Source organism: Plectropomus leopardus, chromosome 14, assembly GCF_026936395.1.
Source record: "Plectropomus leopardus strain MGB_pleo_1.0 chromosome 14, ASM2693639v1, whole genome shotgun sequence".
In the NCBI taxonomy this organism is placed as follows: domain Eukaryota; kingdom Metazoa; phylum Chordata; class Actinopteri; order Perciformes; family Serranidae; genus Plectropomus; species Plectropomus leopardus.
Window position 1 is genome coordinate 10104645 of NC_142189.1, and position 21425 is coordinate 10126069.

The following is a 21425-nucleotide window of genomic DNA, read 5'->3' on the forward strand; positions in this document are numbered from 1 at the left end:
TGTCATGCTTGCTGTCCAATCACACAAGCCGTAGGACTTACAAAAAACCCTCTGGGGTGTGTTTTGGAAGGACACTCTGTATCGTTCATGCACACACTTCTGGCACAAGTATATTCAAACACCACACTGCTCTCTGCTCTTCTACAAAACCACATCACCGTCACATGGAGAATCTTTGGAGAAAAGCACAACCACAATCATCTGATCAACCTCACACATAAACACACACAAATATTGTCCTGTCTAGACACATTCTTTCAAAATTTCACCTTTCCCATTGATCCAGCACAAACAGGAAAACATCTGGAGATGCACTGAGTAAAATCAGGACTAATAAGGGAAGCCAACACTGTCAAAAGTCACTAATCCATAACAAGAAAAAGGTCCAAATTCAAAAGAAAATTAGGATGGTAAGACTTTCAGTCAGGTGCTGTTTATGCCAAGCGTTTCATAACTTATTTTTTTCACTCAATCTCGGTCCCTTCCCAACCCTGAGGTTACAGCGGAAGCAGGGCAGTGAGCTGACTGAGCATCGTGGGGACTCATCTGGATCAGTTCATCAGTGGAATGACGGAGGCCTGGAAGCACCGGCTGACCATCCTGACCTGAGAAAAGGTCACCACAAACATCAGGGGAGATGAGGCAGAACACACCCACAGTGTAACTATGACAAAACTGCATGGGGACTTTAGTGCAGACAAAATGATTGACATGTTTTTATATTAATGCTAATCACCTCTGTTGGATACATCAGTTCTGATAAAATGCACTACACTTTTTCCCCGTGATAAACCTGCTTAAATCCCAATTTGTGCCCCGAAAGTTTACTAGCAAACATTTGCACACAAAACATCCCAGTGCAGTAACCATGTGGCTGTAGAACAGCGCTGCCCGTGTTCGAGAGAGGAGACCATGTGGCTGTCTTCTTGAGGTTGACGACTGTCAACAAACAATTCAGACCCCCAGTGATGCAAGACGAAGAGGTAGGACTGGGCAATATGGCTTTAATATAATATCCCAATATTTTTAGGCTATATCGCGATATTTTGAAATCTCATCTCAACTACCGTAAACTACTAAAATACAAAACTATTAAATGAACTACATTTACAAAAAAAGTAGCTACTGTCATAAAATTAAGTCATATGAACTACCGTTATAATAAAGTTTAATAAAATACTGTTTATAATGTTAAAGTAAAGTATAAAGTTAAATAAAGTACTTTTCTAGTCAAGTTATTTAAAGCATTGTTCTAATTACACTTAAGTGGAATACATGGTTCTTTTATTTTGAAGAACCTGGCTCATCCTGGGCTGGAAGTGTTGATGTTTTTGTGGTGGACTTGAAGCTTCTGGTCAACAGTTGGATGTTAGTACTAGCAGAAAGGTAAACTGTAACCGCAGAATGAGGATTCATCCACTGCAGGCTGGAAACAAACTACAGCTATCCAGTCATATATTGCAAAGATTTCCAAGGCACAATGGTGCTCCAGGGTCGCGATATGCAACTAAATAGTCGTGATTGGAGCTCTGCAGATGGAAAAACACAAAGCCTCATCGCACACACTACCACCACTACCAATCATTACATTAGACTGTTAGTGCAGCACCACTAAACATGATGATTCATTCTTTGTAAGCTGGAAACTAGCAGCTCTCCAGTTCATATAATAATAGTATGGTTGCAAAATGAGACTAAATAGTCACAGTCTGCAGCTCTTCAGAATTAAAACGAGGAATTATCCGTTAAAAATAAGTTTGCAAGAATGTGACCAATGCTGGTTTTGGTGCTACAGTTTTTATACTCAGGCCTAACAGATAACAATCAACCCTCAGAGACAGTGGAAAATCCATCAAAACTATCCAGTTCAAGCCAAAGTTAACAACAGATGTCCATCGGACCACTTGGGAGTTATATGCTCAGATTTCAAAGCTTATTCCACCATTCAAACTTGTATTTTAATACTTGTCCTGCTTCTTTAACCTCTAGGCAACAGCTGTAATGAATTTTTAAGCTGTATTGGAAAGAATATGTCCACCATGTAGGAACATCTAGAGCTGGCATCCTGCAGCCTCTCTCATAAATAATGGACAAACAAGGAGAAAGGAAAGCAGACACAAAGACAGGCATCTTTGTGGCATGGTTAGAGGAGTAATTACATTTATGGCTGAGAAAAGGGGACAGCCAGGGAGGCCGGCAGAAAGAGACAAATTAAAATAATAAATCAACATTTTTAGTCAGAGAGAACAGAGAAAGGAAGCTGTCTGAGCCAACTTGAAAACAAATTGAAACCAGGGATGTTTTTATCAATATGTCAAAGCAGGTGCACGGAGACTAGAAGTCAAGGAAACGGACTAATGACCAGCCCTATTCCCTGTTGAGTGCACTGCTGCTGTAGCATTTCCAGGAACACATTAACTGCCGGCATAGAGCACCAGCATCCTCTTCTAATAGCATCATGGTCCTCTGGCACCAGCAGTCACTTTACACACACTCTATTGGGACTGAAATGCCCTAAAAGTGATTACCTTAATGCTCATGGAGCTAAATGAATGATAATCCTGCTGAGCATCTTTGTTTTGGGATATCATGATGACCCAAAGCCCACCCTTCCAAGGTGAGAGGACATTATTTTCCTTCCACAGCATTGGCAGGACGCACCATGCCCAAATTAGACAGAGCCCTTCCTACAACACTGCTGGTTTTGGGTTTATTATAGCGTCATGTTTTCACCTTTCATCGTACAAAATCGTTGCACTTGCTGTAAAAAAAAAACCATGACTTTTGAAACTTTTAAAAGCTTGTTTTTGTGAAGGTAATTTGTTGCAGCCAATTGCCCTGACAGAGTGATACTCACTTTACAGCCCATGGGCCAAATCTGGCCCAAATAGCTTGAAATCCAAATGTCTTAAAATCCTAGAAACTTCCCAAAATCCTATATTTCCTAAAATCAGAGAATTTTACTTCAATTGTAGAAACTCACTAAAATCCTAGAAACGTGTTAAAATATTAGAAACATCCTGAATTCCAAGACATGCCCTAAAATCCTACAAATGTGCTACAATGTGCTACAATCCTAGAAACATCCTAAAATCCAAGAAAGGTCCAAATACTAGAAACTTCCCCAAATGTTCTAAAATCCTAACCATCCTAAAATCCTAGAAATATCCGAAAACCCCAAAATGTCCTAATACTCGAGAAATTTCCTAAAATACTGGATATGTCCAGAAATCCCTAAAAACATGTACAGGGCTGCTGTTACTGGGCCTCCTGTCATGTTGCAAAAGTGGCCCCAAAGTAAAGCAAGTTGAGTATCTCTGCTCTAACATGCTCTGAGAAGACGTTCAGAGACGCTGTATTCATTATTCACGCTACACATACTGGGAGTAAAAAGATCAGCCTGCACACTCTGTACTGATCTGTACATGAGACGAGTCACACTGTGTGACTCTGGGACAGCCACCGGCCACCCATCGAGGTATTTGTCTGCAATAGTAACAGATTACACCAGGTGTCATCATCACTAATCTCAGATTATCTTAAACACCACAACAACCTGGAATTGGACACCACAACAAACTGATTGTGATCCCACGCATTCAGAGGCACTGATTTTTTTAAAAGCTTGTTTTTATAGCATCTGTGCTTCATTATATAGTAAACACTTCAATGCACAATGTCTGAACGGATCTAACACTTACAACATTGCAACCATATGGGATGCCCTTTAGCTGGATTAACAAAAATGGCATTAAGAAAAACGTGAAAAAATGAATGAAAAAAAGAAACATTTTCATGAGAATAGTTATAAACTAAACTGTGTTTTAAGACAGACATTGTTGATTTTGTTCTTTTTATGGGAAATAAGACACTGCAATCATATAGGATATTGTCAGCCTTCTCCTTTAAAGTGAAAAATGACTGTATTTCAACAGACTTACATAATGAAGAACCCTACTCTGAAATATTCCTGCACATATACAGTACATGAAGAACTGTTGGAAGCTTGTTGGCCGACTGGAAACTTTCTTGCTTTCCGATCAGAGAACAGAGACAATATTTTACAGTCAGATTAACAGCCGTATGATAAGCCAAACAAGCAGAGGAGACTAGAAGCCAAAAAAAAAGAAAAACACTTAGGAATCAAACTAATTTTACACTTGTTACAAATTGCGACAAATTACCTTGAAAATAGCCTCTAATGGTTCCAGTTTTACAACACTGGCATGATGCACATTCTAATAACTTTGTTATTTTTAGGGAGCTCTTCTTGCCTTGTGAGAGGGAAACGTGTTCGCTCAAGTGTTAATTCATAGCAGCAAAAACCTTTTAACTGATATTGCGCAGCCATAATGAAATTTCGAAAACACACACAAACACACGCACGCACACACACAAATTCCTGTGTAGAAATCAGACGGAATTTAGAGGCAGAAAAATGAGAAAATAGAGGTCAAAGAAAAAACCTTCACTACTAATTACTTGCTATTACTTAAAATCTAAAGAAATCCCAGGAGTGAACAAGATAGTAATTTCTGGCTAATCTAGAGTGGCAAAAGCTTGTAGACACACACACCAAAGTATGCACAAAATAGCACTGTCTGGCACAAAAATGTTCCCTCCTCAGGAAGAATGATGTCTGTGAGAATGACTCTTGAGCTTGATGACCCAGGTCATGCGTTACAAAACTGAGAGAGTCTGGAAAAGGAAACTAATCTCAAACCCCCTTCACACTCAGTTGGAGTGGTACTTCTTTCTCCTTCTTTCTACTCCTCACTTCCACAGTTTCCTTCCTCCAGGCCAAAAGAGCACAGGGACAACAATACTCCTCTCTGCCTTTCTGCCCCAACAACACACACAACACACACACACGTCCCAGGCCAGCACACACACTACAACTTTGCCACCACCACACATTCAGCTCTGCATCCTTCTATCCGAGGCAAAATTCTGCCAAACATAAACAGTCCGGTGCCAACAAAAACTGGAGGAAGTCCGCTGAGGTCACATGTTAGTATTCCAGGGGTCAGAGGGTGAAACTCCTTTCCCTATCCCGAGAGGTCACCCATAAACAACAGCTCTGTCAGTACAGAGCAGAGTGACATACTGTGAAATGTCCATGTGGAGAAGACAAATGAGAAGCCACACAGAGACTGAGACACGTGGGGTGTGATGAAGAGGTCAGAAAGCAGTGAGAGCTGGTCACTAACGCTGGAGCCAATATTCTGGGATTTTGGAATCTGTGTCAAAAAATTCTATGAAGTTAATAGCTTCAATTAACAAAGATTAACTATTTAAGGAAGTTGTCCTGTGGTTTTTAATGCACTTATAATGTTGGGGATTTCCCAACAGACAGAATAAAGAAGCAGAGGCCAAGAGATTCTGACATTTACTGTAGTTTCTATCTTAAGTTAAGTTAGACATCACAATATTTTTGTCCAAACCTTGATATTGGTATTGCAACAATATCGGGGGGTAGACTATGGGTGCTTCACAAAATATGCACACAATAAGATTTTTGATAAATTATCCTCATTAATGTCAATATAATGACTAAGTGGATAAAGGTAAATAAAAGAACAGCTAGAACAATTTGCTAAGTTTAAAAAAAATTACATAATTTTACTATAATACAGTCTTTAATCTATGACGATATCTAGTCACATATCACAATATTGATAACATATCAAATTGATAAACAGTGTTTCTGTCCTGTTTGTATACAGCCTTTATGTGCAACCCCAAATGTTTGCTGTCTTCGAGCCCAGGCTAATGGCTAATGACCTTCTTGCGCTGCGTTCAAGGACCTGCAAAAACCTCAGAATTTAGACAGGGACACAGAATCATATAAAGGTGAATTTAAAAGAAAGAAAAAATAAGAAAGTTTAAAAAAGATCATGGTGTTCATCCACCACTAGCAAACCGACTTATGAACAACTCTTTTTCCAAACCCTCACAGCATCCAACAAGCTTACAGAAAAAGTCTGACACTGAGCAGCAGCTTTCACTCATTCAGGGTTGGAAATTAGCACCAGCCACCAGCCAAATGCTGGTAAAATATGCAAGTGGCTGCTAGATTTGCTGAACTCATCAGATGTAAAAACAGCAGTAATCTATTAAGTGTCTGGTAGATTGTGAAATCCAACAGCCGCAGTGGCAGGTGGACAAAAAGTGAATATCTAACACTGCACTTGTTCTTTGGCTCAGTGGGCGTCTGCTCATGAACTACTCGCTCGTCTGTTTAGAGGATGCTGCTTGTGAATCCTGTAAACTTTTTTGTCTTGTCATTCAAAATTAACTATTCGTATGCAAATCTAATATTGTTAAAATCTTACTTAATTTCTCACCTGAGGGCTCCTGAGCAATTGCTATGGAAAGTGGCCTTGATTGTGTAATTTTTGGACTTATGTTCTTCCAAATCTGAAAAGTGTAGTGGAGCAAACAAGGGAATGACCAGCCCTACTCTGCCTTACTCTGACTCTGATTGGCTTACCCCGACCCAAACCAATCTCACACCTCATAAAACCTAAACTTGACGGATCCAACCAACAATGAAAACAAGTACTGGCCGGTCAGAGGCAGAGTAGGGCGGGTCATTCCTTTGCTATCCATGGAAACGCAAATTTGCATGGAGTAAGGGGATTACAGAAACTGCTCAACCGTTCACTATGAAAGTATACCTCTGCAATTACCTCTATCTACCTTAAAAGTTCCTAACATGACTAAAAACCTCTGCCCCAGTTCTCACTTGCCTTCAAAAAACTGTTTTGCCTCTTGTGCATCCCCTCAAAACACTGACCTAAGACGATGTCCCCACCCTGTGTCTCTGCCCCCCTGGACCCCTCCTCATCGTCTCGCCTCATTTCTTCACTTGCCCTTCATTACTTCCACAACATAAAACCTTTACACTGCGAATCTGTTCAGCCGTGGTGTTTGCTTGTTAATTTTTATACATCCAGCAAATGCACGCCCAGTCTACAGCTCTTGTGACACTTTATTGATTGCTGAGTTTTGATTACAGCCACTGCAGGTCGGAACACAGGTTCAGCCTGTAGACTGGACAAAGTACATGGCGTCTCTGATGCCACAGATAGTCTGTGTTGGGATGTTTCAAAGGCTGGTGTTTGGTTCACTGTGGAGAAAATCCAAATTTAGGCAAAAGAGTGAAGCGACAACCACCATGGCTGAGTGTGATGTAAAAGCCTTTTAGCTCCCCACCTGGTAAACAATCTGTTCTGATTTACAAGCTGCATATTTTTAGTAGGTAGTGAGAAAAGTCACTACAAAGACAACAGAAGCAGAAATTTGAGAGCTTCTGGACACAAGAGGAGAAGTTGACATAAACTGACAGCTCGTCACCATGGTTAAAGATTTGGTTATAGCAACATTACACAGCTGTTAGAAAAGATTTTTTTGGACATTTCATATGTATTAACATTTGTAAAGTGATAAAATATATTAGCTGACGGGAGGTGGTGGGAACAGTGGATGGCATGTCACCTGTGCAGGATGCCTGCCAAGCAGCAAACCATTCAGTTCAATTCAATTTTATTTATAAAGCCCGTTATCACAAAACACAGCTCGCCTTAGAGGGCTTTACAGCATACGACATCCCTCTGCCCTCAGACCCTCACATCACCCTCTTCCAGGATGGACAGACATGCAATAGATGTCGTAAATAACAATTAAATTACAGTAAGGACAAAGAGGAAAGAGAAAGAGAGAGGGGGAGAGAGAGGGAGAGAAGCACAGCAACAATGGTAACAAAAGCACATCATATACAATACAATAGTGATGACGTAAAATTACTAAATGCACTCTATGATAGCATGTCATGTTGCAGAAGAGGGTCGTGTCGAGCAGGATCACGGCTTATAAGCAACCAATCCCCACGACACAGGCGCAGCCTCAGACAGGATCACAGCAACAGCACAACCAAGACCACAAACTAAGGCGAGCTAGAGGTACAGCATCAGTGCAGACCACAGACAACATGACCAGTTGTTTTAGCGCTTCCTTTCTGTTTCCATTGGCATTTTAGGCTCTAAACTTGTTATCTGACATTTCATAGATCAAATGATTTATCAGTTAATTTGCGAAAATAACTGGAAGTTTAACTGACGAAAATAATTAATGGCAGCCTTTCTACAAAGCTTTCAACAAGTCACTTCAGAACAGAGGCGTTGTTTTGACTGGTAGCCCAAATCCATTCTTTTGGCATATACAGCAAAAAAACCCCACACACACGTAGTGTAAGTTTTGCAAATCAGATCCAAACTAAACGCAAATTCCAATCCAATTTCTACAGATGCGTCTCAGTCAAGTTGCTCTGGGTGCTTAAATCTGATTTCAAAGTGTCTTTTGAGTCCCTTACTGCGTGACACAAAATAAAGACATAAAATCCAGAGTTACAAAAGTGCAGAGTGGAATCTGGGCTCTGTTGCTAATAGCAGAGCAACAGTCTGTGGACAGATGCCAGTGAAGAAGTTCTGCTGGTGACTTAAAAGAGCAATTGTTAGGACGGCAAAAATGATGGCCTCCTTTTCACATGCTTTCACATTGCAGGTCACCAGCATAGCTACATTGTTACCGATGCCTGTGTTGTTACCACAGAAACCCATGCAGATGGCTGGTACAGTATTAAATAAACACACAATAGCAACTGGATCCTTACAGTGTGTGTAATGACTGCCAGGCACCACAAGCTGAGATTTCAGAGAGTTCACTTGAGTGACAAGACAGACATGGGTCAAAACCAGGAAGACAATCAAAACAGGCAAACTTATCTAAAGGAGGTAGGCAGAGAATCATCAGTGTATGGATCAGGCAGGAAGAATAACAGCTGAAACAACAGGGCAGATACAAATTAAACAATCTGGCAAAATGTGGGTGGAAATGGGCTGGTGTAGATGCTGATGAGGGAAATGGGGAACAGGTGAGCAGGAAAGGGGTTATGGCGGGGCAAGAGGGAGTGGCTGGATGTGGGAGGCAGGTGACTGGGACAGGTTTAAAAGTCTGAGGACATCTGGTAGACAGGTAGACAAACAGCAATGAAGGGACCGGGGGAAGGAGAAGTGTGTCTGAGAGTGTGTAGAAGTGTGTCTGAGAGGCAGAGTGGGAAAGAATAAACACATCTGAATCAAGAGCTGCAACAATTAATCGATTACTTGGCAAATATAAAATTAATCATTAACTAATTTGATAATGGTAACTCGTAAGCTAAAAATTCTCTGGTTTCTTCTTAAATGTTTTCTGGTTTTGTTACTCCTTGATGACAGTTAACTGAATATCTTTGGATTGTTGACAAAACAAGACATTCGAGGACATAATCTTGGGCTTTGGGAAGCACTACCATTGTTTTAATCATTATGATTTTTATAGACCAAACAGCTGATCAATTAATTGAGAAAGCAATCAACAAATTAATTGTCAATTAAAATATTCGCCAACAGCAGCCATAAGTAAGTATTTCACTGATAAAAAGAGAGTTTTCACATAAAACTAGGCCTATTATACAGCAGAAAGACACAAATACTTTTGAAATTGGTGCTGCATGACCAGAGAAAACATGGAAAAGGGGTGCTTTTGCTCAAGAGATAGAAAACAGCAAGCAGTATGGCTGGTGTGCACTTCCTGTTCACAGACTCTTGCAATTACAGCTAAACAGGCACTAAAATGTGTTTATGAAAACATATTAGAAGAAAAATGGGCAGTGCAGTAACATAATCTTGACTGATATACGATCAGCACTGACTAGTTTAACTGTTTTGGGTTTCAGTTCAACTCTGACTTGATCCAGTTCAATACTTTATGTGTCCACGGTGGCAGGCAATATGAAAATGCGTAAGTACAGCCTGTAGTTCCAGCATCAGCCCAGGAACCAGCAAAATGATGTAATTTACGATGTTTAGCTGGGTGGGAGGACGGATAACCAGGCACTGCTCAGATGGAGGGAAGTTTAACACAGTTCATCCACACATGCTACCCACACTATTTTAATACAAAGCTGGTTGAAACTCGGAGTTGTATCCCTTTAACTGAGGCAAGCATTGTGACAATGTATCCCTTGTAGGAGCGTTCTCACATGCTTTAATTTGAACGTAGGCATTGCAATAAAATTCTTGGGTGAATACCAAATGTCCTGACCCATGCATAGCACATTAGGATTGTTGGTAGTTTACAAAAATGTTGCACAGAAATTGTACAAATGCCTATTTGTGTCTCTAGCTGACCTAAACGTATGTCAGGAAGTTGATGAGTAAATAGGTTGGTGGTTCTAATTATGGACTTTTTCCTTCAGCTGCATCTTTTTGCAGGAACAATGTCCCTGCATTAGCATCAACATGACCTGCTGACTGCATGGCTTTCACAGACAGTCGGTGTGCTCTCTGGTCAATCAGAAAACTCACTATATCCGGAAGCCTATGGAGTTGCATTACTGGAGCCGCCTCTCAACGTTAACACAGGAACCATTAGGCCAAATAGGTGCCTTCCCTTATGGCAAGATCCCAATCCCCACTCAAGGCTCTCAAGAGGTTCGGGAATTGTTTATGCTAAGTATGTTTGTCCAATATCACCCTGTCCAATCTCTGCAGGGGTTATGAAAGACTGGTCTTCATTTATGAGGGGACAAGACTGACTATTCATTCTCCTCCTTCCCCTGAAACCAGATGTGAATGTGTGTGTGGCATTAGTTTCAGGTTATCTGGAGTGCAGAAAGATGGATGAATTCTTCTTTATCAATAGCGCTTTTGATATTATCTTCGCAACATCACTGATGATCGTCATATGAGCGCATGAGTGTGCATGTGTTTCCAAAGGGGCGCATGACATGCACGGAGATGCACAAACTCGTACTGCTGAGCACATTTCTTTCTGAGATTAAAAGTGACTTAGTGGCTAAAAATGACAGTCTATCAGAAGACAGACTCTGCTGGGAAGAGAGTGAAAAAAACAAATCCTTTCTCGCCTTATCTGTCATGACAAAGCAGCAGGGGGGGGGGGCTGTAATGAGAGATAGTCAGAGAAAAGAGAGTCAGAAAAAGTGACTATCCAGGAGGAAAAGAGAAGGCAGTGATTAATAGAAAGAGAAAAAAAAACTGAGGCAGAAAGGGCAAGGTGGATTGCATTGCGTTATCAAATAATATCTCACATCTCTACTATCTGCCCAGATGTTACTCCTTATCTGTGCACATGCTGAGCAAGCTTTCACTCCTACTTCCTCTCCTTCCCTACAGCACCATGTTTCAGCACAAAACAGGGACTGTAAGAGCTGCTGTAATGCATGACTTTCATTTTCCTGGACTACCATGCTGATGTGATTTTATACCCGCTGCATAAATGGCTTCTTAATGAAAGCAAGGTCATTTAACATAATTAGCAATATCTATCACTCTAGGGCAACTCACTCAGGGCAGGAAGTGAACTCGTGAGGGGCCTGCTATCAGCTGGTAATGATGTTGAACCAACCAGTTTTGCCACTGAGATGCTTGCAAATTGCTGTCATGCATTAGCGGTGGTAGAGCTATGTTAAAAGCAAAATGTTAGATGTTATGCTGTCACTTCTAGTGTAGAGGTTACCTTTAACCCCCTTGCATTTTCATTAAACCTGAATTAACTGCTTTCTTGGGTGACTTAGGGGCAGTGAAAACAAGCTGCACAACATGACACACTTATCACCTTTTAATACAAGTTGATATGATGAACATGTGAGCAAACAGTTGCTTAGTTACACATCCAGAATATTTGGAGCAACTTCAGCACTGGTCTTGAGATGGGTTTCTGACCTGACAGATGCAAGTCAAATATTCAGTCTTTTCTTTCTCTTTTGGTCTCCACTAAAGGAGAGACATTTGACTTTAAGCTGCTAAATACTGCACTGTGTTCACCAGCTAGTCGCAAAAAAAAGCTTATATGTCCCTTTAAGCTGTGTTTATGGGGACAGTTATGTCACATTTCCACTGCATGGTACTGCACGGCTCAACTCAACACGCCCTTTTCTGGTTTTACATTTGCAAAAGTTGTGGATAGTGCCTTGTACCTCTTTACTACCACCTCAGTTGAGATTCAAAGCGAGCTAGGCTGATACTAGAAGTTGAAGTTAAAACACTGCAGACTACAAATTGGTCAGAGATTCGTCACCAGAATCATCATTTGCATGACAAGGGACATTCTACTCAACTCTGCCGTGTTTAAATAACCAAGCTACCATCAATAGGCTACAATTATTTTATACACTTGACCCAGATTTAAAAATGGCAGCCTGCAAAAGTACACTGTACAGAATGTACACTACATCATGCAGTTTAAGAAGTGCAGATGTTCCTCTGTTTGGTTGATGTTGAAGGATTCTTCTAGACTTTCTAAATGTTACTGGACTGAATGGCTCTAATCCGATAAGGGGTTGTGACACTCAAAATAACGTATCGACTCATTTCTATACATCTCTTTCACAATCTAATATGGGAAAAAGTATTTTTGGACCCAATCGCATCACATGGCAAAAGGCTGTAATTCCACAGTTTGGCCACCATGTCAAATTGGCTTCAAAGCCCAGCACTGTCCTTGGAGGCTTGTAGAGAACTGTCACTATGACCGTTACTTGCTGGACACGGGACATGCAACACAAACCCACCAAGCTACCATCAATAGTGACATCAATATTCACAGATTCTAAAAACTGGCAGCCTAAAAAAATATGGCGTACAGTTGACTCACTGCAAACATTCTCTTCTGGTTGGTTGCCGACGAAAGGATTCAGTAAGTGTTGCATCGAAGATGATGTCACAGCACTTTAACACAGCGTCGCTATGGAAATCAGCTAAGAATCACACCTACTCTGAGGGTGTACTATCTGCAGTGGGGAATGAAATAGAGAAAAGGAACTGGGACCAAAGCTGAGTTGAGATTAGCGAACCATGCAGTGGAAATGAAGCGTAAATGAGTGTGCTCTTTATGATAACAGTTTCACACTTACTCTTAGTATTGGTTCAGTATGACCAGTTTTTTCCCACTGAGGATTTCGGTTGGGCAGAGTTCACTGTAGGGCACTTTTGACTGCAGTTTGTTGCTAGTAAAGAGTGATACTCGTCCTCATTTGTCATTGACAGCCTGAGGTTAGGACGAATGACCTTCCGGTAACCACCCCATTTTCCCTATCTAAATTGGTGAAAACAGATCCATCCCAGCGCCCAGCCTGCCAGGCCAGGAGACAATCGACAGTCGACAACACACACACACACACACACACACACACACACACACACACACAAACAAAAACCTCATCCATCTTTTTTCTGACATACATGCAAAGAAAGGCTAAAACACAAAAGCTGCACATTCACAAACACACACACACACAGACCTATAAGCACACAAAAACCTGACACACACAAATGCGGCTGTCCAGAGTCATAAAGCCACATGATGACTGGGTGGACAAGACAAGTGCTGTCAGCTCTACTGCCAGTCGCTGACACAACACAGAGCACCCGACCGGATATAGACCCTCAGCTCACACACAGCCAGGCTGAGGCCTACAGCAGGCTTAACATGTCTCACTCATACAATGAAACAACAGAACGGACAACAAACAGCGCGCAGAGGTGCTGCTGATATTGTGATCCCAATTCTCTTTCACGGTGACTCTTAAAGGACTCGTTATGTAATTTAGGTGCTTTCATTTCTGTGCTCAGAAATCTGCATTTTGTATTTGTGTGTATTTGGTTTAAGTTATAAACAAGGACAAATTTACATTGTGATGGGCAATGAATACTCATGTACATGATCTAAGACGACAGGTTGTGATCCAAAGAAAGCCAACACACTGTGACTGTCGTTTTGATCCTATTTTGAACAATTTTAGTTAGATTTCCAAGATTTCAAAGTATACTGAGCAAGATTGTCGGTTACTATTATAAACATGCTTGCAAGTGAAAATGAAAGTAAAAGCCAACCCTAGATTCACCCTCGTTGGCTGTTTCACCTCACTAAACAAGAAGAGTATAAGAAAACACAGGCTGAGTGCAGAGTCTCTGCAGAAAATACACCACCAGACAAGTGGGTCATAAGTGATGACTAAGAAAGATTACTACTGAATGAGTATATATGTTGGTTTTTTTTTTAAGGAAATATCTGCATAGCATATCTTTAAGGAAAGCTGTACATGCCTATTTTTTTCTTAAAGAGACCCCCCCAAAAGTTTTTAAAGCACAAAAACATATCATTCTTTGCATATGTCTTGACCCTTACAGGACTTGAAATCACTTCTCAATACCAACAAGCATCTCCATACCTGGGCTGAGATGACAAATGGACGAGATCTCTTACTTAAAGGTCCAGTGTGTAGGATTTAGAGGGATCTATTGGCAGAAATGGAGTATAATATAATAAAATGTATTTTCTTTAGTGTTTAAATCACCTGAAAATAAGAATCATTGTGTTGCCATTACTTTACAATGACAACACCATGTTGCACTTCTATGTTTCTAATAGCCCAGAACGCACAAACCAAGTGCTCTAGATAGTTCATTTAAGTTTTCACGTCAGCAAACTAAGTTAGAAGTCCCTGTGTGACCACTGTGTCAGAAAAATTGCTGATTTTGTTTAACGTAAAACGACTTTATTCAGTGTTTCTACAGTTTTAATCACCACATCTGTTTGCTCTGGAGAGGAAGAAGCCTCTGTGGATAACTCAGCTCACGGTAAAAACCTCCCGAATGTCTCGATCTTAAGTCATCAAAGAAAAAGTTGAGTGCACATCAGCACATGGTTGGCAAGCTTCCTGTGTCCAGCATGTCAAACAGCAAAGGAGGAACTCTGATTTGTAATGTTAAACTGCTTTTTCAGTGTTTTAACTGGTTTAAATCACTGGGTATGAATGTTTTTGGAAAGGAAGAGACCTCTGCAGATAAATGGGCTCCTGGTAAAACCTGAACGATGAAAACCGGAGGAATTCTAACCAGGAGAAGTTTCAGCTGGTTGCAATCTGCAGTCCTCACCCATAGATGTCACTAAATCCCCTAAATCCAACACACTGTTCCTTTAAAGTCGGATGAAACTGTCATGGAAGAAGAGTCAATAAAACAGGTGTCACTGCAGCTATTTAGACACATAAAGCAAAGATTTGGTGCCCTGCCAGTCCTTCGAGGAATGAATCTCTTAGAAATAAAAATGGGTGTGTGATGTTTACAGACTCTGTGCTGTCACCGTGAACTTCTCGTCAACAAAGATGTTGTGACTTCTGTTCACAGGGACAGAAACCCAACAGAAACAATGGACACAAGACCAAACAAAAACACACTCTTTGTCTGGTGTCACCTGCTGCGATCAAACAAGAAAACAGAGTAAAATGTTTGCTATTCAGAGACTGGAATAGAAACAGAGGAGCACACACACAAGCTTACGTGATACTCTGAGAGGACAGAGGAGTGTATCACCAGTGGCAACCTGAGCTGGAATTAATCGCAGCTCATTCAGCTGGAGATGAACAGACTCTCTGCGCTCCTAAAAAACCACCGACTGCTGCCTGCACCGCTGCACGGTGTGAATTCCAGACAGGAGTATGTAATGGCCAAGGTTTTTGCAGCTCATGCGCGCCATGTTGGAGCAGACTGCTCACATCACAACACACCACAGAATACCCTGTGACTGTCCTCTCCTCCACAGCGTCTCTCTCAGCATCTCTCACCCATGCAGTGACGACTGGCGCCACTGGAAATCCACCATCGTGGCAAAAAACCCAGCCTCGCAAAACAGATCGATATGACATGATGGATCATCAAACGCATATGTAAACATGTCGTCCCGTTACACCTGTCGGCCTATCGTAGCTTGAGAGTACAGTAAAGAGGGCCTCTGGGTGTCTAATAAGGGCTGTTGACATGACATGATCATGCAGCTATTTTTTCACCTCCAAAAAATACTTTCATTTCAAATATGTCCCTTTAAAGATGCTGCGCCGCGGTGAACCTTTGCGCAATGTTTACACCAAGGCATTCACTGCCAAAATGTTAATGATTTTTTATTTTCTCCATCTCCATCCCTCTGTCATCCCTCCTGCCTGACTCTAAAGGATGCTACCGGGCTGCAAGCTTAAATATTGCGCCACCAAAAGCAGGTCAGCCACAAAAACACACCGCACACTGTAAATCACGACTTACTCAGTTGCAGATCCCTTTCCCGCCACGGACGTCTTCCAAACAGGGTGTCTTCTTGTTTATTTCTGAGCCGAATACTCTAACACCCCCTTCCTCTCCTCCTTCTCCTCCTCCTCCTCCTCCTCCTCCTCTTCTGTTTCTGGCTGGCACCCCTTCTGTTATTGCCGAGGTGATGCCGCTAGCAGCCCGAGCGCGCACTGTAATAATAATAATAATAATAATAATAAGACCCCGATGGTTTCCTCTGGAGCGAAAAAGACGCACGACGGACTGAATGTCATGGGCGGAGGGGCGTCGTCTGAAGCAGGTTGAAGTCTAGTTAGTGTACAGAGAGAGAGAGTCGGAGTGGTATGTGGAGGGGAGTGGGGAGAGAGGGGAAAAGGATACGCCTCCCCGCCTTGTGGAGATAAAGGGGGCCCTGGCTGCGCGCGTTGACGGAGATATGGGTCCTCCTCTCCAAACGGGGGCCCTGCTTGCTGGCTCTCCTCCAGCCTTATCATATGACGTCCGAGGAAGCAGGCAGCCTGCTTTAGGGCTGCAGAGGAGCCGCGTACGTGCAGCCTAAATTTGGGATCAAATCCAGTTCTGTTATCAGAAAAGAAAGCACCATTCTTGCATTTTTTTCCTGCCCCACTTCTCCATCTAGCGGCGAAAAAGCTCAATGGCGAGACTTCAAGATGTGTCTTCATTCTGTTACATAAATAACCTCAGGCTCTGAATGGCTTCACGGCCTGGAGCTGTGATTTTGAGCTGGGTCTGTCCGATAATGGACTCAAATTTTCAACGAGTCGAGAGAAAAAAATAAAACACAGTGATAGTAAATGATGACATATGCATTTATTTTGGATTCGCCTGCTTGTGCGTGACCCAAATTATTCAGTCACATCTGCATCCCAAATCAACCAAAATATGTTGCACCTGCAGCAAACATCCAGCAGGTGGTGCTCGTGTTTCAGACATGTTTTCTCGTCATTGCAGGTTTCTGAGTAATTACTGGTGATAGTTAGACCAAGATTAAGTTTTATTTTTAACATCAACATGTATAAAGTGACATGAGTCAGGACTGTTGTATTAGACTGCATGCCTATACCTAATGGACTGGCAACTGAGTTTAAATGCTACACTAAGGGACAAATTTAACATTGTCACAAAAGGTTTTTTTGTTATTTATTTTTGAAGTATGTTTTTATTTCAAAAAAATCAAATCATTGTTCATTTAATGTAGTTGATGTTGTAGAGTTATTGTTTTTCATAAAAAAAGGAAATGTTTTCATGCACAGTGCAGTAAATTGAATGTCTCAGGTGCATATTCCTCTGAGTCAATGATTACTAAAAATCATGGGCAGATCAAGAGACAATGGACACCTGGGCACAGATATGCAAAAAGTCTCTCCACCTCGCCTACACAGCAGCAAGACACAGAGATTTGGTGGGGTTTTTGCCTCTTTTATTGTTGTTTGCATCTCTTTGTAGTCGTTATGCATCGTTTTTATGAGTTTCTGTGGCTGGTAGGCTCTTATAGTAATCCATCCATGCCAAAAACCTTTGAAAACCTTGGTTTATATTTTAAGAATTTCTTTAAGACATTAAAAATGTATTTCTACGTTTGCAAAATTAAATAAAAAAAAAAAAACAACAACAATTCTTATAAGTTATTTCTTAAGAGTTTAACATTCAAAAACTCAGATAAGATTAGGAATGTTTTTTTTTTTCTCCCAACTAAAATCTGAAATCTGTCACATAAAAGTACATGTGCTTCATCAGGACCGTGTGAGGGTGGTTTAATCATATTTGTTTTCATCAGATTTTCAGATCAGATTAAATGTTGCTAAATTTAAATTAGTGCACATTTTTTCATCTTGTTTTGGATCCCAGATAAGCCTCACCCACTTCAATGAGAAGAGCACAGACAAAAACACAATTATAGAAATCTCTCATGTGAAATAACCCAAACTGTTCTAACAGAAACTGTATGTCCATGCAGGACCTCATCTCTCACAGTAAGAAGCGAGTTAAGGAAATAGGTTTTAGAGGTCATGTTCCAATAAACAATGATTTGATGAACTGCCGATTTAAAAAAACAAACATTTATATGTCTACATTAAAACCGGACAAAACATGATTAAAAGTGAAAAGTTTTTTTTTTTAGCCAAGTAGATTACTTTTCCAGCAGTTTTAACAACATTTCAGCAAAAGTCATCATTCAACTAATCTGAAAAGTATACTTAACTGATTTTAACCAGCTTTTTTACCATAACAATGTGGGTAGTATGTGTAAATGAAATGTGGTTAACTTCTCTCTCAGCTCAGATACACAGCTCTCTGGCTCTTTACACTCATGCTCTACACTAAAACTAAAACTACAGATTGTACTTCCGCATTTTCATATGCACAACATGACAGACCAGATGAAAAACTGCAAAACTAAGCAGTGCTGATCAAACATGAACCAAGCTTCTGTCAGTGTGTTGTCTATTTCTCACCTCAGACGTTTTAATAAAGATTAAACTTACCATTTGACTGAAGTTTGAGGGCCTTTGTTGCCAGCCAGCTGCCATGTTGTTTCCTGTGTCAAAACAGCCATGCTTTAATCCCACTGTGCTCCGAAAAACATAAAACGACCTCCGACTTGGAAACGTGCGATGGAAGGACCATTCGAGTCCGGATTCTAAGTCGAACACTCGGTCAATTTCCATGGAGACTGAACCGGTAGTATTGACGTCACAATATGGCAGCGTGCAGTGAAAGGAGAGCAGAATTACCTGGTGGTCAGTTTAACTTACATGTTGTGAGAAGTGCTATAAAAACTTCGCAATGGCGTTTCCATTTCCACTCTGTTGATTTGTGTTTCAAAGTAGGCATGTAGTCGCCACCTACTCCTCCTGTCTCTGTTAACTACCTACATCAGCAGATGCACGAACGAATCCAGATCGGAAGTCGCAAAATCCGACCCGGAATTACCGACTTCCGACTTGCAATGGAACGCAGCACCCACCAGGGGGAGCGGTTATTGGTCTGTTGTAGTGAAGTGCATTCTGGTAGTTGTAGGTTTTCAACCTCTTGAGCGAAGCCAAATGCCACAGCTCTTTTTTCTCTGGTTATGTAGTGCCAATTTCAAAAGTATTTATGTCTTTCTACTGCACAGACAGCCTTGTTATATGAAAAGGTCATCTTTCAAGAAGTTAAATAGTTCTTTTAAACCCAGTAAATATGTCTTTTCAACTGCAAATCATATCATAGTTTAGTTTTTATTTTATTTTTTTAATCTTTGTTTCTATATGTCTTTTCAACTGCAAATTATCTAATAGTTTATTTTTTTATTTTAGTTTTAGATCTTTATTTCCAACATGCAAAATAAAATGGGAAAATAAAAATATAAGGAGGAAAACAACACCAGAATACTCATCAGACATATTTAGTAAACAACATATTTTTTTATGTCTGAAAATGAGTACAGGAGGAGGTAAATACTTATAAAAAACACAATTCCTTCCATTTTAAACATGAATATTCCCATTTTCTGTCCCAGCATTCAAAATACACACATTGATCAAATAAAAAATGAAAGTCAGGACAAAACAAGAACACAAATAAACGAACACACACACACACACACACACACACACACACACACACACACACACACACACACACAAAGAAAACACATCAAAACAAAAAACAAAGTCACACTATCAAAAGCAACCTACCTATCTTGTACCCTGTCTCACTCTGCCAGTTCCCCTCTCTGTTCTACCAACTCATATCCCTTTGATATGTTTTTTTTTAAAAAACACTTTAAAATTCATCAGACATTGTTCCATAAATTAACCCTTTTGACTGTAATACTGAATACAATATAATATGATATTTAGCATTAGTCTGTACTAATTGTTTTGTTTTTAACATAAAATTCCTCTAAAATCATGTAAACTTTCTCTCATCTGAAACATCGATTCAATGCATATTTGGTTGCTTAAATTCAATGAAGTGTAGCCTCACCTGTTAACATGGAGCATGGGAGTTCATCTAGGCACACTATAGTGAACATTTTGACATCTTTGTACGTCCTCGTCACTGTGGAGAAAAGTAGACCAACAGGGCAAAACAACTCAAAAACAAGGTTCAAACACACACTCGTCCTACACTCACACACATACACACACATAGACACATCACACACATGCTTACATAGATTTTTAAAAACACATTATATATTTACATTTTTCTACCTTCTGAATTTTTAATTGTTGTTATAGCTATTTTTCTCATATATGTATGTTGTGCTATTGGTTTGCCATAACTTTTGCATTTTAATTTCTGTCTGTTTACATTTGTGTGTCTTATTGTGAAACTTTAACCTTTTTTGGGGTGAAGGCTTCAAATAAGCCCACTTAGTTTTTTGCCTCTCCCTGCACTGTGTACTGTTTTATTTATTTATTTTTCTTATTTTATATATTTTAAACCATGCAAAATAAATAAATAAAAATATTAAAGATATTCTCTGGAAAGCAAAGTGTGATTATAACTTGTTAGTTTAGGAAGTTCAACCACTGTAATCAAACTTGCAGTCATCCCCACACCAAAGAAAAGCACCGACTGGCTTCTCAGAAAAGTGGAAAAGGTGCAGAAGAGACAAAGACAGGGATCAGATCATATGCATTGTCTTGGGACTTGGAGAAAGGTGTGGAAGCAGGAAAGTGGCTGAGCAGATTTGGGAGCTGGTGAGGGAGAATAAGACAGATTTTAAATCCACCCTGAGAGACAAACGCCTCATTTTCTCCGCATCTCCTGCTCACTTCTCTGCACATCACGTCTCTCATCTCTCTCTCCCTCTGGCCATTTGAACTGCAAATCTGTCTCAGCACTCACACACGCTTGCATACACAGAATCACCAAGCAGGCAACGTACAAACACAAATACACGTAGAAGGGGGGTGGAAAAGAAACAGCGTCTTATGTTGTGTGTGTCATGACATCATGATAAACACTGCTGACAGATGAGGGTCAGACATGTTTTGGTACTAACATCTCAAAAGGAAAATAGTTTTCTCCTTCACAAACACAAAGAGAGGCAGCAGTGTGATAACGATCATGGCAATGCATGTGCAGTGGTGGAATGTAACTAAGTACATTTGCTCAAGTATTCTACTTAAGTACGAATTTGTACTTAATACTTGAGTATTTTCTCTTCATGCTACTTTATACTTTTACTTCACTCCATTTCAGAGGGAAATATTTTACTTTGCTACATTTATGAGACCTTTGCAA

The 21425-nt window shown here is 40.5% G+C and overlaps 1 protein-coding gene across 4 annotated transcripts in view; it reads right to left on the reverse strand.

The window, feature by feature from the left end:
- The window catches only part of palm1b (paralemmin 1b), a 33243-nt gene extending 14226 nt beyond the window's left edge, over positions 1 to 19017 (reverse strand). The window contains exons 1-2 of one of the 4 annotated variants that reach the window (XM_088087353.1): positions 18941 to 18976; positions 18671 to 18723 (exon numbers count right to left, since the gene is read on the reverse strand). Coding sequence is in view for 1 of the 4 variants with exons in the window: in XM_088087352.1 (XP_087943478.1) it covers positions 18671 to 18741 (71 nt within the window). In the remaining 3 variants the exon portion in view is untranslated. Of the gene's footprint in view, positions 1 to 15404; positions 15533 to 16160; positions 16682 to 18670 lie in introns of those variants that run through there. The other 3 variants (XM_088087352.1, XM_042500950.2, XM_088087354.1) reach the window with 3 other exon arrangements.
- Positions 19018 to 21425: the final 2408 nt, after the last annotated feature.